This window comes from Physeter macrocephalus, chromosome 8 (genome assembly GCF_002837175.3).
Source record: "Physeter macrocephalus isolate SW-GA chromosome 8, ASM283717v5, whole genome shotgun sequence".
NCBI classification, from domain to species: Eukaryota; Metazoa; Chordata; class Mammalia; order Artiodactyla; family Physeteridae; genus Physeter; species Physeter macrocephalus.
The window spans coordinates 141,530,012-141,550,156 of NC_041221.1; the positions used below are offsets into that span (position 1 = coordinate 141,530,012).

At 36.4% G+C, this 20,145-nt stretch overlaps 1 protein-coding gene across 3 annotated transcripts in view; it reads right to left on the reverse strand.

Annotated features, from left to right (window-relative positions):
* Positions 1–2,027: 2,027 nt before the first annotated feature.
* The window catches only part of LARS1 (leucyl-tRNA synthetase 1), a 66,493-nt gene continuing 48,375 nt past the window's right edge, over positions 2,028–20,145 (reverse strand). Inside the window, exons 24-33 of one of the 3 annotated variants that reach the window (XM_007115292.4) lie at positions 19,553–19,643; positions 18,178–18,318; positions 17,174–17,197; positions 16,399–16,539; positions 16,028–16,138; positions 13,710–13,820; positions 11,314–11,418; positions 9,625–9,720; positions 7,789–7,921; positions 2,028–2,435 (exon numbers count right to left, since the gene is read on the reverse strand). In XM_007115292.4, coding sequence (XP_007115354.2) covers positions 2,230–2,435; positions 7,789–7,921; positions 9,625–9,720; positions 11,314–11,418; positions 13,710–13,820; positions 16,028–16,138; positions 16,399–16,539; positions 17,174–17,197; positions 18,178–18,318; positions 19,553–19,643 — 1,159 coding nt within the window. In that variant the 3' untranslated portion in view covers positions 2,028–2,229. Of the gene's footprint in view, positions 2,436–7,788; positions 7,922–9,624; positions 9,721–9,942; positions 9,979–11,313; positions 11,419–13,709; positions 13,821–16,027; positions 16,139–16,398; positions 16,540–17,173; positions 17,198–18,177; positions 18,319–19,552; positions 19,644–20,145 lie in introns of those variants that run through there. The other 2 variants (XM_007115293.3, XM_028493344.2) reach the window with 2 other exon arrangements.

Here is a 20,145-nt window from a genome sequence, read left to right on the forward strand (position 1 = left end):
CGAACCCATGTCCCCTGCATCGGCAGGCGGACTCTCAACCACTGCGCCACCAGGGAAGCCCGTAAACTTACATATCTTTAAACATAAAAAATATATTCAGCCCAGCAAGACATTTATTCTTAAGAGAGACACATAGGAATTGAGACTGAGGGAACAGAGAATCCATGAATCCCAACTCACACTTAATCCAAGGAAGTATAGGTTCATAGGCTCATTTAATAAAATAGGCACAATCACTTACAATAGCAAAATTATTTTCCTTTCACCTTTCTTTGTTTTGGCCAAGCTCATTTTATTTAATTTGCCTAAGTTAAACATAAGTAGGCTTTAGGCCCCAGGAAGGATTACTTTGATTTTGGGAATAACTAAGGCTATGCAGATTGAGGGAGCAGAAAAGAATCTAATGGAGGGCAAACAAAACAGTTGCCCCAAAACAACCAAACAAATATGACATGATTATGGCCCATAGTAACCTTAATATAATCTTTATATCTTAATCCTGATATAGTAGTAGTAGAAGTAGTAGTATTCAGTAACATTTACTGAAGGCTCGTCATCATCAGCAGTAACATTTTTGAAGGTCTACCACCTGCCAGGCACTATGCTATATATAAGATTTTCCTAAACATCTCACAGTAAGCCCAGAAAGTAGGTAAATTACTAGTTCCATTTTACAGATGAAGAAATGGGCTGAGTAACTGGCCAAAACCACCCAAGTAGCAAGTGGAAGAAATGGAAATCTAACTTAGCTAGCCTGACTTCAGAGAATGCAACCTTATCCACTCTGCTATACAGCCTGTTCCTAGCAGATAAACAATGATTTGCACTTAATGATCTCTAAGGAATATTTCAGTTCTAACGTTCTATGATTTAATCAGTCTATAACAGAGCATTCAACTAGGCCCAGTAATCTCAAACTGCATAAAGCAAAATAAGGAAGCTCAATAAAATCTCTTTACATGACCTGAAAAGTTAGAATTCAGGTTCCTTAGGATTATCAGAGTTGGACTTTCCCCATATTAAACCCTTCAAGAAATGGAAATGTTTTTCCTGTCTGTCAATCAATACCTAATATTTTTTCCTCATATGAAAACAGATGGCACAGACAATATCAAAAGACATTCCAGAAAGAATAAAAGAATTTGCAATGCTGTTGGCTTGATCTTTTTTGTTTTTTGTTTTATTTATTTATTTATTTATTTTTGGCTGCATTAGGTCTTCGTTGCTGGGCGCAGGCTTTCTCTCTAGTTGCAGCGAGCGGGGGCTACTCTTTGTTGCAGTGCTGCTCAGGCTTCTCACTGCAGTGGCTTCTCTTTATTGTGGAGCACGGGCTCTAGGCGCATAGGCTTCAGCAGTTGTGGGACACAGGCTCAGTAGTTGTGGCGCATGGGTTTAGTTGCTCCACGGCATGTGGGATCTTCCCAGACCAGACCTCAAACCCGTGTCCCCTGCATTGGCAGGAGGATTCTCAATCACTGTGCCACCAGGGAAGTCCCCGATGGCTTGATCTTTAAACACAATTGGAATCAAGACAAATCTGATAAATACAGATTTCTGGGGGAAATCCTAAATCCTAAAATTTCACCTAAATTTAGTGAAAATCAAATAAACTGTTTCTAGACTATTGATATTAGCCTTGAAAAAATATTATTGGTGGTTAATTGAATATATTAAAGCTAAAAAAATTCTTATAAACATAAGACCTATTTGTTCTTTATACAAAATACTGAGTGATCATAATCAAGTCAAAATATTCTCATTTGTTCTTTTAAAATCATCATGAGAGTTCTTTTTAAAAAGCAAAACTAGCTATCTAATTTACTCTTTTTAAAGAAGAAAAACAGCTAACTCCACAATGGATATAATATTAAAAGTTGTTAGATGCTCCTTAGCCTCATAAATAATATGAAGTATACCTCATACAAGCAGCATACTGACACTTTTGTAATAATCTGAAATACTAGAAGCTTCTGGGAATGGTAATAATTTGTTAAAAAACAAAAACAAAGTATGGTACAATTACTTCTCTTTGAGGCCTCAATAAGGAAAAAAAATTTATTAGGTCCAGGAATCCAAGAAAACTTGGTGTATTTACAAGTACATGCAGAATTTGATGGTTAGAAATGAAATCTATTTAGGTCCAGCCTAAGATTCTCATAGCCCATCTATACGCACAATCATAATAGTAATATCCCCAGAAACCAGGATAAATCTCCAATGTGCCTGAATTTAATGAACCAGATAGATCATTGTATCACCAATATCCGCCCATAGCCCATTTTCAGTAAGATGAATTTTCTTGCTCGTGAGGTCCACGTGGAAAACAGCATGCTCAGAAATGGGGGTCTTCTCAGCGTGCTCTTTTCCCAGGACAGGAACTCGCCGAGGCCCCAACAGTGGATCATCAAATCTCATCAGTTTCACTTTAGAAAGGTCTACAGCAAAAGAAAGTATCAATATGAACATTTAATTACAGTCACTGACTCAAACCCATGCCAGAGTCTGATAATTCACACTGGTTGTTATATCTAAAAAAATATTTTCATCAGATTACTAAATAGGACCCAATGTCAGAAAGCAAAGCTGAATCTAACAAATCTTCATCTTCTGTCAGCTTTTACCCAGATCAAAGACCAGCAGAGATTCTGGATAACACATCTCCTGAATTACAAACCAAGGGGAGGGATTGATTATATTTTTGAGCATTATCCTATATGGTCTCTCAAATCACTTTTAATACACTTCAGTTAACCATTTTTCAGTATATTAAAAAGCCTAAAACTTATTTATCTTTCTTGTCTTGCTTCCTGAAATATTTAAAAGTGCAAGAATTGTGGCTTTTTGGGAAAGATAATTTTGGGAAAAGAATTACTACTCTAAGAAATAGCATTACCAGTTTCTTGTTTTGCTCAAAGGATGAAAGTGTATTAACAAGCTGATGAGAGACAAGGAAAGAAGGGGAATGGCTGGGGCACAGGTTTTAGAATTTTGAGCTTTTGGATGAGCTCCAACCCTCTCTTGCTTGAGATTTTCCTGATCTGCTCTTGTGCAAGCTGATAAGATGGCTCCTGGTAAACACAGCACTTGTCCCTTGAACAAATTTATGATCCAACAATCCTGCCAACAACTGAGCCCAAAAGAAATTTATTTCAGCAATTCTGAGACTTTTCAACATCAAATGGTTGTATTTTATATGGTAGAAAAACACCATAAATGACTACAAACGCTGATTCTGGATTTACAGCTCATTCTAAGTGTAGCATGGCTAGTTTATACTTAACCTGATCCACAGAAACTGAAGATATTTTCTGAATTACTTCCCACCCCTTTCTAAAGTAGATTGCTGGGTGGTCCATGAGCTACACTCCCTCACGTTGTCTTGAGAGTATGAAGCTTAGCATGAGAGGGATAAGGTTTAAAAAAAGATAAAAGGAGACATTAATGCAGCAGGCGTCTATGCCAGGAGTACAGGTTATCCAGGCATTCTACTCTCCTTGGGAAACAAAGACTAAAGGATTACAAGTTTAGAGTAGGGATCCTGGGGCTTATAGAGCAATTATCTGCAACTACCATGAAGGCAAACCCTGCCTAAGAGTCTTTGTAGAGTCTCTGCAGAGGCCATACAATCTATCCCCACACACAGTACAAGCCCTGAAAATTAAAATGGGAAAGGAGCACTTACAGTCTTCATGACAGCCATGGTCTTATTTGGGGGGAAGAACACAATTCATTTTAATAGCTACTGCAATTCAACATGCACATCAGTGATAGCAAATTATTTTCTTATGGAAGCAGTGACAAGTCCTACCAGCAGATTTTATGCACAAAGCCTTTTACTGCAGATCTGCCTCTGTCTCTCTCTCTCTCACTCTCTCTGAAACAGAACTCCCTCATCATTCCAAGCAATGCTGAATCAAACTATTTCAAAGAAGCCTTAATACCCAATCAGGCTTCTAAGTGACAAAACACATCTGCTTTGATGTTTCACAATGTAGTTCATTACTGCCAATAAAATTATTGGTGCTTTCTTAGTGGTTTTACTATCTTTTCTTATCCCAGACCTCTCTTATCATTGAAATGTTGAAATTTAAGTCTGCAACTACACAAGATTTAAGGCACTTAAAGATGAAAGTGATTGAGAGTCCCTAGGGACTGATAATGTGAAATGGAGCTTTTCACCTCCAAATTATTAGTTCATATGTGGCATGGGTGGTAAGTGATTTAAAGTCATTATCGTCAAATAGTTGCTCCATGACCTTTGTGGACTGAATGACGATTTTAGCTCCTAGTGCCTCCTGGACCTAGATCATAATCACCCTCAATACAATTGGCACTAATTGGATGACTTGCTGGCTATCACAGCAGACAGACTGAGAAATATGTTATTGAATTTCACTCTTTTCCCATCTCATATACTCAATATACTCAGTCCCCTTAGATATCAAAGTATTCTGAGGGCTTTTGGAAAAGTCTTAAGTTTTGAGCTCTTCTGTAGATACTTGGAGGAATATCAATTGCAAACTCCCCCTAATATTTCTATCTATCTATTTTCCAAATTCACAGCAGCCACTAATACCCAACTTAAAGAACTTCATGATAATATCATTCACAGCTAGAATGACAAAGGATGTAAGAATTACGCCAGAGGCTCAGTGAGAAAAGACGAGCTAAAGAAAACACATCAGTACAATTCTAAAGAACCTAGTCAGTGCTGCATCTGAGTGTATTTAAAAGGGAGTCAGGTTTAACATTATATTATATAATACAATTTCCAATACAGGAATAAAACCTCTTATGCACTATAACCTAATAATCCTATCCAGCAAGTCCACACAAATATCTATTTTCTTTAGAAGCCACCATATTGTTCTTCAAAGTTAAGAGTTCTTCCCATTACAAAAATTTCTCATGACTGAATATATGCAATATAAAACAGCCAAAAGGAAGGCCACAAAATGGCTTCCTATATGTTCACACTTCAAAATTTTCAAGTTCTGTTTTTTGTGGCCTAGAAGTTCTAAGGATGGCATTATCATTCTACAGTACCTCGTTTATTGAAGGAACATGCTAAATGTCTACAACAAAATGGATGAAACTTGAAAACATTTTGCTAAGTGAAATAAGATTTACAAAAGAACAATATTGTATGATTCCACTATACAGGTGCCTAGAACAGTCAAATACATAGAGTACAAGAGTAGTTACCAGCAATTACAGGGAGGAAGAATGGGGAGTTATTATTTAATGGGTACAGAGTTTCAGTTTGGGATGATAAAAAAGTTCTAGAAATGGATAGTGTGATGGCTGCACATCAACGTGAATGTACTTAATGCTACCGAACTGTACACTTAAACAATGACTAAAATGGTCAATTTTATGTTATGTATATTTTACCACAATTTTTTTAAATGTTTGCAAACAAAAAAATTCCTAGTCCTAACATATTGCTGGTACACAATGAAAAAAGTATCAGTGTTTCCCTCATGCTAGTACACACTTTCCCTTCACCCTCACAGGTATAATTCTCAAGGCCCTATCAAACAATGTTTTCTCCATAAAATCATCTCTGATCACCACAGCTAGAAATAATCTCACCTTTTTCTGTGTGTATATTTTACAATATCTCTCTTACTGTACTCAGCAGTTTCTCCTTAGATTATGATTACGTACTTCAATAGCTTAGTCCCCTACTACTTCACTAGATGCAGCCTCCTAATGAACAGTACTTTGTGGACTCCCCAAAGCCCCTAGTACCTACAAAGGAGTATCTGCATACACTTATCTCTACACACACTACACATGATATTCTCTCAAGAAATGACAACAGAAGGTACACGAATGACTTCAAGAGAACAAAAAATACATGGTAGAATGAATTCCAAAGGGCTATTTTAAGTCTTCTATGTAAATGGAATGTTGTTACCCTGAATATAGTTCCATAAATTGGTCACTGTATGGGATTTGTAAATCTTTTCAGAAAATTTTATACTGATGGTATTTGGCCCAATCAACTCTTTTTTTTTTTTGCGGTACACGGGCCTGTCACTGCTGTGGCCCCTCCAGTTGCGGAGCACAGGCTCTGGACGCGCAGGCTCAGAAGCCATGACTCACGGGCTCAGCGGCCATGGCTCACGGGCCCAGCCGCTCCGTGGCATGTGGGATCCTCCAGGACCGGGGCATAAACCCATGTCCCCTGCATCGGCAGGTGGACTCCCAACCACTGCACCACCAGGGAAGCCCCCAATCAACTCTTGATTGCCATCAAGAAGAGAAGAGAGAGACTGTGCAAAATAGGGAATCTCAACATTAATTTATCTTCATAATTTGGAAGAAAAATAATACAGAAACAAACTAATTCCCTTCACGCTCTTCTCAGTGTAAGACCAGCTGAGTAATTAAAAAAAGAAGCTATACAATCCTACTACTGGGCATATACCCTGAGAAAACCATAACTCAAAAAGAGTCATATACCACAATGTTCACTGCAGCACTATTTACAACAGCCGGGACATGGAAGCAACCTAAGTGTCCATTGACAGATGAGTGGATAAAGAAGACGTGGCATACATATACAATGGAATATTACTTAACCATAAAAAGAAACAAAATTGAGTTATTTGTAGTGAGGTGGGTGCACCTGTCATACAGAGTGAAGTCAGAAAGAGAAAAACAAATACCGTATGCTAACACATATATATGGAATGTAAAAAAAAAAAAAGGTCTGATGAGCCTAGGGGCAGGAGAGGAATAAAGATGCAGACTAGAGAATGGACTTAAGACATGGGGAGGGGGAAGCATAAGCTGGGACAAAGTGAGAGAGTAACACTGACATATATACACTACCAAATGTAAAATGGATAGCTAGTGGGAAGCAGCTGCATAGCACAGGGAGATCATCTCGGTGCTTTGTGACCACCTAGAGGGGTGGGATAGGGAGGGTGGGAGGGAGGGAGATGCAAGAGGGAGGAGATATGGGGATATATGCATATGTATAGCTGATTCACTTTGTTATACCACAGAAACTAACACAACATTGTAAAGCAATTATACTCCAATAAAGATGTTAAAAAAAACTATAAATTATTATATCAAATCTAACCATAGGAGATCTAGACTTAATCTTGCTAAGAAATTCAGATGATTTACATATTTTACCCAGAGGCACATTGTCTAAAAGAAATAATATGAGCTTTGGAGTCAAATATATCTAAGTTTGAATTCCAGCTCCAGGATTTACTAGCTGTATGAACTTTGCAAGTTATTTAGCCTTTCTAACCTCCATTTCATCATCTGCAAAAGGGGAATAATACCCTAAATGTTACAGGGTTGTAAAAGGATTAAATGGCTAATACATGGCTAATACATGGTAGACACTCAATAACACTTACTCTGTTTCTCTTCCTTCCCCAGGAACAGATTCAGTCAAGCAGGTTAGTTTGGAATATTAAGGGACTATGTTCCTTAATTCTGAATACTTCTGAGCATTGGAAATTGCTTATTACAATTTTAAAGCTAGATGGAATCCTGGAAAAATATCTAATCCAGTGTCCTCATTTCACTAAAAGAGAAATCAGTTTAGAGCATAAGTGACATGGCCAAGTCACCAAGCTACATAGTCACAATGTCCCAAAAGAAAATATAGGTGTCCTGATTCTGGGTCCAACACTCTTTCCACAACATTACATGACTGTCCCTAAGCAAGACAGTTACTTTTCTTTCTCCCCTCTGCTTAGACCTCATCAAATCCACAAGCTACTGCCAAATGTGCACTTCAAGGAAACCATTTACCTTTGATTCCTCGGTCCACCTTCATTAAACGCCGGATTATAGAATCACGGTTATCTCCTTGCCTGATGTCAATTTTGGTTGAGAAGTGGCCATTGAATGGCTGAGAATTCACTAGGGAAACTGATACACCAGGCTAAGAAAATAAAGAGAAAATGACTTATAAGAAATCAAACTTGAATACTGCTGAGGGAGAAGGAATCTCTGCTAGAATTTTTTTTTTTTTTTTTTTTGTGTGTGTGGTATGCGGGCCTCTCATTGTTGTGGGCTCTCCCGTTGCAGAGCACAGGCTCCGGACGCGCAGGCTCAGAGGCCATGGCTCACAGGCCATGGCTCACAGGCCTAGCCGCTCCGTGGCCTGTGGGATCTTTCCGGACTGGGGCACGAACCCGTGACCCCTGCATCAGCAGGCGGACTCTCAACCACTGTGCCACAAGGGAAGCCCTCTGCTAGATTTTTAATGCCCAATGAAAGACAGATTTAATTGTGGTATTCTAAAATCAAGACCAAGGGATACTCAAATATAAAAGAAAAAACGTACAAAAGCTCATGCTTATAACCAAATGCCTAGGTAAATATGACTACAAGTACACATATCAATACTAATGATGGATAAAAATAGTAATTCTATTTTCTCTTCTAAAACTACCACCATTTATTGAATTCCTACTATGTACCAGACACTGTACGAAGCAGTTTATAGACATTATTCCTGTATCCTGAAAGGCAGCTCCTTAAGACGCCTCTTCACAGATGAAAAGCTGAGAACCAGAAAGATTAACAAAGTAGCCCAAGGTCACATAGCTACTAAGAGGCAGAGCCTCATCTTTACTGAGCATAAACTCAGTTCTATGCCATACTAACTCCCACATAATATAAACTATATAGTTAAAGAACTTGCTCATTATTTTAAGTGGAAAAAGTCAACTGAGCCTTATGAAACTTAAATACATAGTAGCTTAATGGAATGCTTGAAAGAAGCTTGAAATAAACATATTTGTAAGGGGAAAACTATTTCATGTACCTATATCCATGGCCCAAATGACTGTACTTTTAAAAGCCACCATATCTTAATGTAATGAGACTATTTATAATCTGATGATAAATTTAGGAGGTCTGCATGATCATGATTACTTCATTCTTTCAAAATAGACTTTTTCTGCTTGCTGCATTTTCAATTAAATGTGGTAAAAGTAGCAGGATATATGTAAGTCCTCTGCTTATCAAGAAAAGTAGGGCATTTTATGGACTCTCACAATGGCACTCCAGTGAACTTTACCAAATGCTGCCATTCTGAATGGATTCTTTAAGAGTTAATAAATAAAATCTCCCCAAACTTCAAAACCTATTTATCTTCACCAATAATGGCCAAAAAATAAGAAATTAAAAAAGCATTTCCAGTATAATGTGAAATGATGCATCAATCTGGTTGATGCCAGAAACCAAAAGTCTTGAATACCATTATTAAACCAAAACTCATCTGAAATATGAAAGCTCCTTTTCACTGTTTAAAAAAGTTTCACATTTCAATGTCCACTATCTTTTTTTTTTAAGTCAGGTTTTGAAAATCATATTCTTATTTTTAAAATCACAATCAACATCTGATGCTACCCATGATAGTAGAGTAAGGAAAAGTGAGGGTTGCATTAACCAGGGAATTAGAGGACCTCAAATCCAGACCTACTACTAACCAACTAAGTGGTCTAAGCCAAGCTAATCATTTAACTTCTCTGGACCTCACTTCCTTCCATCGTTAAAATGATGGTTTTAGATGTAAAGCTCTCTAAGGTCTCTTCTAGCTCTAAAATGCAATGATTCAGTGAGATTCTTTCAACTTACTTCTGTTCTAAAAACATTAAGTGGTTTCCCAGGACAGCAATCTTCCCTGATTTTATCTTCTGCTTCAGAGGCAAACTTGACTTCTATGTGTTCTAGCTAAGTAGAGGGGAAAGATGGAAGTCATTAGTATCACTTAATATGATTGGAATTAGTCATCACCTCATTTCACCAAAGAGCAAAACCAGGTTCTCCACTTATCATGAAATGGCCTGTGCAGTTTTATTATTTTCCGTATAAACATTAAATGAAACTTATCATCAAGTATTTAACACTCATGTTAGATGCCTCATAGTATGTTACTTGTATAGTCATGTTTACCATCTTCTATCAGGAAATCTGGCATCTACCTGCTGCCTAAGAGAAAACAAAAATCAGTATAAAAGCCTTTCACTCAAATAAATGGAAAAACTCAGAAATGTAGCAAATTGCATATACCTGAATACAAGATGACCCTAAATAAAGTGTTCCCATTGTCCCAGTGTAAATACCCAAGAAGTTTTTTGACCTCCATGAGTATATATGAACACTTAGAAATATACATAAAATAGATGTCTACTAATACTTATTAACACATTTATAATTACATGACATAAAATGCTTATTTAGAAATGCTTATTTCTTCCATTCCTGTATTTCATAAAACAATTTTATTCAAACTCTAAACCTGCACTTTTTTTTTTTTTTTGATGTTGGGGGTAGGAGCTTATTAATTAATTAATTTATTTTTGCTGTGTTGGGTCTTCGTTTCTGTACGAGGGCTTTCTCTAGTTGTGGCAAGCAGGGGCCACTCTTCATTGCGGTGCGCGGGCCTCTCACCATCGCGGCCTCTCTTGTTGCAGAGCACAGGCTCCAGACGCGCAGGCTCAGTACTTGTGGCTCACGGGCCTAGTTGCTCCGCGGCATGTGGGATCCTCCCAGACCAGGGCTCGAACCCGTGTCCCCTGCATTAGCAGGCAGATTCTCAACCACTGCGCCACCAGGGAAGCCCCTAAACCTGCACTTTTTATTTTAGTGTTTTCATTATTACTAGAACCACTTTTTGAATCCTCTAACACAATTACCTATAGAAAATTATCTTTCTTTCTGCCTAAGGTAAATGAGAAACAGCATTTTTAGGATCTATATATTAAATTGTCACTGGGGCAGGAAGATGGAAGGAGAAACTCAGATATGTGAAAGCTACTGGTAATGTTCTAGTTCCTGAGTTGGGCAGTAGATTCATGGATGGTGATTATATTACTAATTAAGGAAAAAAAACAGGGCCAAACATGGACCACTGATAATATATAATGAATCAAGGATTCTAATTAATCCAAATCTGTGATTCTGAGGTCTTAAAGGGAGGGGGGGAATAAAAAGCAATCCAGAATACCCCATAATATGAGAGATTTTGAAAGCATTTGAATATAAGGTCTCTCCTCATTTTTTTTTTACGGATAATTTTGAAGAGGAAATCCAGGCACATACAGTTAGTATTTTAGGAATAGAATAATTGATAAGTGAAATAAGAGAACAGATCATTTCTTCTTCCTGTGACTTCTATACCACCCATTCTCTTAACCCCCAAAATATATTTGGCAAAGGTACTAAACATAGATGATGAAGTTTATAAACAGGTTTATTATAAAGCTAAAGAACTGGACTGTTTACTATAGTTAAGTAGTTATTATAATCCCAGGCCCCTCTTACCTCAAGGGAATTGGTCAGATAGACTATATTCTCCATGAGCACTGCCCGTTCGTCAAATTCTAATTGCAAATCCAGAACACGAGGTCCCATCTTCTCCAGATTTTCCTAGCAGCCAAAATGGTTTTGAAAAACAAAATCACATTAAGAATATGATGAAAAGAACATATTTCTGCCAAAGCAATCAGTCTCTCAAGTGATAATATCTTCAAATTTGAACAGTTAAAGGAAAGGCCTTGGACTCATGGTTTCCCTTATCTATGTTTGCTCGCTAATGAAATTACTCGCTGAGAGTAATTATCATTTAAAGTATGATAAGATTAAGACAGCACTGAAAAGTCAAGAAGGACAAGGTTTTCAGATTTATAAAAGAAATATGATTTCATCATTGTTAATTTAGCCTGACTTAATATGCAAACCCAAAGAACTCACTTTGACAAGGAATCAAACAAATGTCTTAAAATACCCCTTCAGGTAACAAATAAAATAAATTAAATTAAATTAAATTAAATGTTTCCAAGATACCACATCTGTAAAGCTATTTCAAGAAACAGTGAATTAACAATAACAAAACATTCCTATAAATTTAAAAAATTTTTTAAAGTCAGATTATATGGGTACTCAGATAATTCTGTGACATAAAAAAACCATTTCTTATTCTTAATTTTAACATTAAATAAAATATCAATATTTGCTGCTCAAGATGTAACCTTCAAGACCTCAGTTCATATGCACAAACACAGCTAACTGCCTAGAACATGTTACACTTACATGAAAGTGACCTGACATGATTCTTAATATTCACTACCTTCATTTACCATCCAAGTTGTTTCTTTTCCCATGAGGTGCTAGAAAACCCTTTTCTTATTCCCAGATTTATTAAACACTTTTCAAAGTGTCAAACCACTAATTTGCCTGATAATACCAAGTAATACCAATATTACTGAAAAAATATTTTACTACTCAAAAAATCTAACACTGGTTTTTCAAGAAGCCAACCCTTGAATCTAACATCATTTAAAATCAGTTTCACTGGATTCTATAAAGCATGTCACCAAAATTAATTGCCTCTGCAACCAACAATGGGATATTTTGTTGATTTCCCCATATTGACAATGGATCTGACATTATGACCAATGGCACAAGCTGGGAACCAATGAATTATGAGCATACCAGCAAACATAAATTATTAGTGTAGGTCAAGCCATGATTCTAAATTATTTCTGAAACTTCAAATACCATAAGGCGCAGATAGTTGACTCTGGTTCTAGGAAAATTAAAAGGCTTTCCTAAGAACGCAATCTACTCCAATACAAGACAAGCTAAGAGTTTTGGTCTCTTATCAGGCAGGCATCTGTAGCCTACAAGATTCAAGAATTAATCTAAAGTATAAGAATAACCATTACATGCTTAGCAGGCTGGAAGACACTGATATACATTTTCTTAAAAATGTACTGAGCCTACTTTTTGACAGGTAGTATTAAAATGTATTATGTGTATTAATTCATTTTCTCCTCACAGCACTCCTAAAAGATAGGTTCTATTAATTTCCTATTTTATAGATGAAAAATGTTGTGGCCCAGAGAATATAAGTGATTTGTCTAAGTCCTCCAAACTAAAAAGTGACAGAAAACAGGATTTGGGCCAAGATTTGTCTGCCCCCAGAGTCTGAGATCTTAAGCAATATACAGTCTTCTTTCTGTTTCTCTTTGTCAGGAAATCCACCAGATCAGTTATATATATGAAAAAGACTAAGAGTTTAACCCAAAGATTCTCAATGGGGGAGCTATGGTGGGGGGCTGATTTTGCCACCAGGAGATATTTGGCAATGTATGGAGGCATTTTTGGTTGTCATAACTTGAGTAGGGGAGGGAGAAATTCTACTGGCATCCAGTGGGTAGAAGCCAAGGACACTGTAAACACCTATAGTGCACAGGACAGCCTCCCACAACCAAGAACTGTCCAGCCTAAAATACACATAGAGCCATTGTTGAGAAACCCTGATCTAACCACTAAAAACAACGTTTATCCTGTTAAGCTAAACCTATACAAATGTAGAATCTTGTTCCAGTAATTGGATCTAGTAAAAATACCCTAATGTAAGCCAAAAGACTATGCTTCCTCCTTAAACTGAAAGGAAGGGAAGGTAGAATTTGAAGAGAATCATTTAGTGCAGTAATTCTCAACCAATTTTTTTTCCACAATACATATTTTTCACACACTCAGCAATTCCACAGGTAAACCCCAAATCTGATCACTCATTTCCACAATCACTGATTGAAAAATGCTATTTTAGCAGATTTCTTGGGGGAGACTGTGCCCAAAGTGTTCCTCTTACTTCTACTATCCTATCTAACCATTACCCATGTGGTCACAGCTGCAGAAGGTCCACAGCTTACCTTAATCATGGCGACAAATGGCATCACTTTCTTCATGTATTTCTTCAATTCTGGCAAATTGACTAGTTCACTAGCAATGACTTTGTTATCAGGCAATTTTCCACTGTTGGTCTAAAAAAAAGAGTGGGAGAGGAATGTGAAGAAAAATATTTTAAAGATAATGTAGGATAGTAGATGTGCCTGTAAGAAACTAGCCAGACATGAAATGGCGGCCTCTACAAATCTGCTAGAGAGCAGCAGAAGAGGGTGCAGCCTCTAGCATCATGGGGAAGTGAAAGGTAAATAATACAGAAAGGAGTCTCCTCTTTCCTCTAAATTCAAAGGACACATGTTTTTTTGAATAAAGGAGAAGAGCACGTGCATCATGCTGAAATACTTAATTTTCCCTTACACTAATGATACCTCTAGGATTGTAACATTAGATCTTATCTAGTGATAAAATGGTCTTATAAAAATCCTATGTGTTTTTAAACTTCTCAAAGCATTTCATTAGTCATATCAAAATGAAAACTATACAACTATCATATAAGATGTATTATGTCTGCTTTTGAACACTCTGCGTTATAAATTGTTACCATAAATGTGAAAAAAGAATCTCTAGCTATCAACCTGTTAAAAATAATATAATTTCTATCTACCAAAAATAAATATCTACATCATAAGCATTAATATGCACACAGTCCCAAATGAGCTGCCTGAATTTAAATTCACTCCTGCAAACATCAATACAGGAGAAATAAAGTAAACGGCCTTTCCAGACTTTTGGGTGACCTATTTTCTCCTCATTGTAAAAGAATCGCACCAAAGCCAAGGGTTGGGAATAAATCTAAAAGAAAAGTAACATACAGTAAGATTTCCAATAATCTATTTACTTTCAATTCTAACCTTTACTAGAGTACACAGGAAAAAATATTTTCTCCACTTGCCAATACGTTGCTTTGAAATACATAAGAAAAAGGAGAGGGTGGAACACACTCTTTTTTCTTTATGTCACCAAAAAGGTGCCATATTGAACATAACAACATTCTTCTTGATTATAAGCTGACATTCTTTTAGTTCTTTTGGATGAAAACAAATGAAAATTTTAAAGGAAGCTGGTCATTCCAAATAATGCCAAAAGATGATGTTGATTTCAAACTATGTAATCCAGTCAATAAATATAAGTAAAAATATAACTTCTAAAAGAACAGTGGTGATTAATTTTTTAATAACTGGGACATTACATACCATATTTGGTTCTTCTGCTTCCTTGAAAATGCTGGTATGAATATATATGCCACTGAGGCAAAATTTCATTTTTCTAACTACCAAAGTAGCTTTTACTCTTTTACTTACATAAGTCAAAACTCTGCAAGCAGATTCTAAAAGCTACACTCCATTTCTATCAAACGCAATCAAAGGAAGAGGTAGTTCTCCATAAAAACAGGTTCACATATTGTAGAATACAAAAATGCTTGCTCTTCTCGTTCTATTAAATCTTACAAATATAAAAGTTCTTCTGAGTATTTCTTGGTTAACCATGAAAAGTACTGAGGCAAAATTCCAATAAAGGTCTAGAAAATCAAAGCTAAGGATTTTTCCTTTATATTACCACTTTATGCTTTGGCCATAATCCCTATTTGGTCTCTCTCTTTCTTTCTCTTTTTAAAGTGCACCTTAATAGTTTCTGTCCACCAATAACTGTTGTTTATAATCTGAGCAAAAATTCTACAACGTATACTTTGTTTCCATATTTTGAATGTGAAAGGAAAAAGGTGAATTTTTTTCTCTAGGAAAACCTAGAACTAAGTTTAAATACTGAGTTCCCTTTAAATACAACTATCATATTTAATAGCTATTTACCCGACAATCAAAAACACAACATCAAACTCTCCATTTCTATGGGTAATTATCAAATTGAACATTTTCTTTTAAATTTCTCAAGAGCCAAGCTTCAAATTTTTTCAAACATAATAATGTTAAGGCTTCATGAATGCCAGTGTTCAAGGCACAACAAATCCAAAAGGCAAACTCAGTCCTTTTGCTTCATAATTTTAACCACACATATGAAAAAGTCCCACACCTTTTGATTACATACAACTAGATCTAGTATTTTTTTATGAAAGTTTCAGAAATGATGAAAAACAGCTTTTCCCTCGGCATCCATTTAAGAGCCACCAAGGATAACAAATGGCACTCCATGCGTAAAGGTAATTAAACAAAGCTGCCTGTCTTCCTTCCCCTAGACATTGCCAACATCCTAAAAACAAAAACAGCATAGGCAGAACCCGACACTGCTGGCATGAGGCGGGGGGGGGGGAGTCTATTGAGAACGTCACCTCAAAGTGATGACGCAGAACTGACAGGGTGATGTGTTGCCAAGACGGATAGTTCTTTGCCACATAGATGGTACAATGTGAAGGCTTCTGAGGGAGCTGCTTGTCAGTCTTCTACAGGGCAGAAGAAAGAAAAAAAACATTTAATCACTTTCATATACACCAAAAATGAAAGAACCCTCTCCCAATACATAGCACTACTGCCTTTAACATTAAAAAATATGCATACAATAGAACTGCATTAGAAATTAAAATAGCCCTACATTAGCAATGAAAATAGCCCTAATGAAAGTTGTCTTTATTTTCATTACTATTAAATGTTATTTGACCAATAACTTTTAAGGAATGACATTAAAAAAAAAAAATGACTTCACCTTCCCTTTAGCTGGTATCATATAGTTCTTGAGTCGCAGTCTAAGGTCATGTGCTACTTCCATGAGATACTGTGAGGAGCGTATCAAGCTTTCATCCACAGGACCTGCCAGAGGCCATGAAGCATTCATAACTGAGTCGGGCTTAAAAAAAAAAAAAAAGGTTCAGTGAGATTAGACAACATAACTATTTTATGATTCTTGGTTACAGTTTCATACCAAGGCATGGTGTGTAACTGTGTGCTCAAAGTTCAAACCTGACTACACATAACACGCTTCCACAGACCCTGATCTAATATTCCCTAGAATTCAAGCTGTGAAGTCTGACTCTACATTCTTAATTAGCATCCACTTGTACAAGCATATTGATACCCACACACATATGCTCACTTTCAAAGAAAATTATGTAATGCTAATTTGCCTAAATTTAATCTTCGTTATATAAATTATGCATACTCCCAGTTTTTATCCTATTAATACATCCAGTACTGAAAGTATGGCTATTTGGAATATATATCATGAGCACATTTTTGCATTGTTCACACATTGAAAAATACAAAAGAGCTTGGCCAATAATGCTGGAAAGGAGTTATTAAACCAGCCTATCTGTTTATCTGTAAGCCTGGGAGAAATAAATTTATCTTCACAGTAAGAATGCTAATATAATATCCCTGAATATGCAGCCCTATATATGCCAGGAATTTTATATAAAACAAGAATATTTATGCAAGTATACACTTCTATCTTTGTTTATAAGCAGCTCATAACAGTTACTTACATCTTTCTCAATATTTTCACCTTTCTAAACAAATGGTTGAGAAAACAGTATTAGTTATACATGTATTCAAATACATTATAACATTTCCTAATAAGAATTAGGTGATAAACAACACGCACAAAGTCACGTTATTAAAATATATACAATAAATAAAATAAATAAATTTTTTAAAAATTAAAAAAACGGGGGGGCCTCCCTGGTGGCTCAGCAGTTAAGAATCCGCCTGCCGGGGCTTCCCTGGTGGCGCAGTGGTTGAGAGTCCGCCTGCCGATGCAGGGGACAAGGGTTCATGCCCCGGTCCAGGAAGATTCCACATGCCGCAGAGAGGCTAGGCCCGTGAGCCACAGCCGCTGAGCCTGCGCGTCCAGAGCCTGTGCTCCACAACGGGAGTGGCCACAACAGTGAGAGGCCCGCGTACCGCAAAAAAAAAAAAAAAAAAAATTCTCATCACAAAAAAAGAATCCGCCTGCCAATGCAGAGGACACGGGTTTGAGCCCTGGTCTGGGAAGACCCCACATGCCAGAGTAACTGAGCCTGTGTGCCACAACTATTGAGCCTGTGCTCTAGAGCCTGCGAGCCACAACTACTGAGCCCACGTGCCACTACTGAAGCCCACGTGCCCAGAGCCCGTGCTCTGCAATGAGACAAGCCACCGCAATGAGAAGCCCACACACCACAATGAAGGGTAGCCCCCACTTGCCGCAACTAGAGAAAGCCCACGCACAGCAATGAAGACCCAAAACAGCCAAAAATAAATTAATTAATTAAAAAAAAATTTTAATAAAATAAGATAAAATATATACACCGTGTGTATAAATTAAGGCATATATACACGATGTAGCTTCAGTTTAAGCTGCTGTAATAATTATGAGATAATGAACCCAATATTATTCTTGAAATACTCATTTTCAGTCTTTCTCTCTTAAGTAACATTATTATCCCAACATTGATTTAATGAGGCCAAAATCAAAACCACCCAGAACATCTTAAATGCATAAAGCTACCTTTCCCAGGAGTGTCCAGATGTGCTCACACAAATGAGGACAGAATGGAGCCAAGAGAAGTGTCTGAACTTCAATAAACCGGAACACGAGGTCTCGGTGCATCCCTTCTATGGCCAATTCACGGTACTTATCTTTCGCAGCCTACAAAATTTGGAGTTATTTACCATTTCTCTCCCCCACTTCTTTAAAATAAAATTAAAGGAAAATAAAACTCAGTATCTCTATTTTAAAGCATTTTTAAGTATTTAGTCTTTTAAAATTCCATAATAAACTTTAATAAAGGTTTTACTTTATTTTTAACAACCTGAAAATAAATGTATATCAATCCTTAGGTTAAAAACAATAAACTGTTTAAATTTATACATCTTTGATAATCTTTGCTATTAAGCATTTCATTTTAAGCATTTCTTAGCCGTTTAGGGTTCTTTTGGGGGCGTTGTTTGTTCATGTCCTTTGGTAATTGTTCTTTGGACCATTAGTATTTTTTTGATGACCTTGTCAAAATCCTGAAATACAGACTGTAAATAATTTTCCAGTTAACTGTGTATTTTTAAGATGATTTCAGTTATGATTTTCTTATCTATGTTGGCAAATTCATCAGAATTTTTTTGGTTATTCCTTTCTTTTGTTTTTATGATTAGGAAACCTTTTTTCAATTCTAAAATCAAATAAATGTTCACTTAGCCCTGTTTTTCAGAAAAAAAAAAGTAATTCAATCCCAACAAAAGGATAATGCAGTTTTATACTGATTCTCAAGAAAAATATCTGAAAAAGACATTTTGCAATGGACATAAAAGATGAACAATTTAAACTGTGTACTAAGGGTGAATGCTGAGTAGCATGTAATAAATAGCATCAAAAAGGCTGTAAATATGACACACTGCTATGCTCAGCACTTATCCTTATTTAATCACATCTCTGAAAACCAAGTTACATAAATCCCGATGTGATATTTTACAAAACTGACTGAGGAAAGCTACATTTTTACTTTAAGCACTTGAACTGCCAAACTTGAGGATATGCTGACACCTTGTGGAAAACCTCAGAAAATGTTTGCTTTCAAACTAATAGCAATTAGTTACAACTATGCCTTTGTTTTTTATCAACTTTAAAATGTTTTCCTGGAAAACATGACTAATTTTTAGATTTAACATCTTTATTAACCCACAGCTCAACTAGGAATACAATTACTTATATTAAAGAGACATAATACAAAAAGTACCCAAGAAAACTATTTAAAATCACAATTTATTGAATATTTTACAAATTTTCAGTCTCCACTTAAGATGAGTTATAATGCTACAGCAGGAGGGGAAAAAACAAGAAATACGTCATATTCACACTGACATATTTTATACCTACGAAAACAGCCTACCTGAAACTCAAAAAACCCTGTTTTCAAAGCTTCTTTAAACATCATCTTTTCATAGTTTTGATCTGTTTTTATAATGCCTGCATTCATTTCACTATTGAAAAGGAAAAAAAAGGTAATTGAGTTTAAAGGCAAGTACATATATATAGGTATAAAAAACTTCCACACATACTAATAAACATTAAAATGAGAACAATGCATGAAATATTTAAGACTGCTCAACCACAAAACCATCTTTGTGTTCCTCAAAACTGACTATTGCAGCCTCCCACTGTCTATTGTCGTTAAAACTACTTAGGGCTCCTGTTTATGACAACACAGTTAACCACATGCTTGTTTTAAAATTCCTTGATGGTCACCCTGATACCAAAACCAGACAAAGATACTACAAAAAAAGAAAATTACAGATTAATATCACTGATGAATATAGATGCAAAAATCCTCAACAAAATACTAGCAAACAGAATCCAACAACACATTAAAAGGATCATACAGGGCTTCCTGGTGGCGCAGTGGTTGAGAATCCGCCTGCCGATGCAGGGGACACGGGTTCGTGCCCTGGTCCGGGAAGATCCCACATGCTGCAGAGCGGCTGG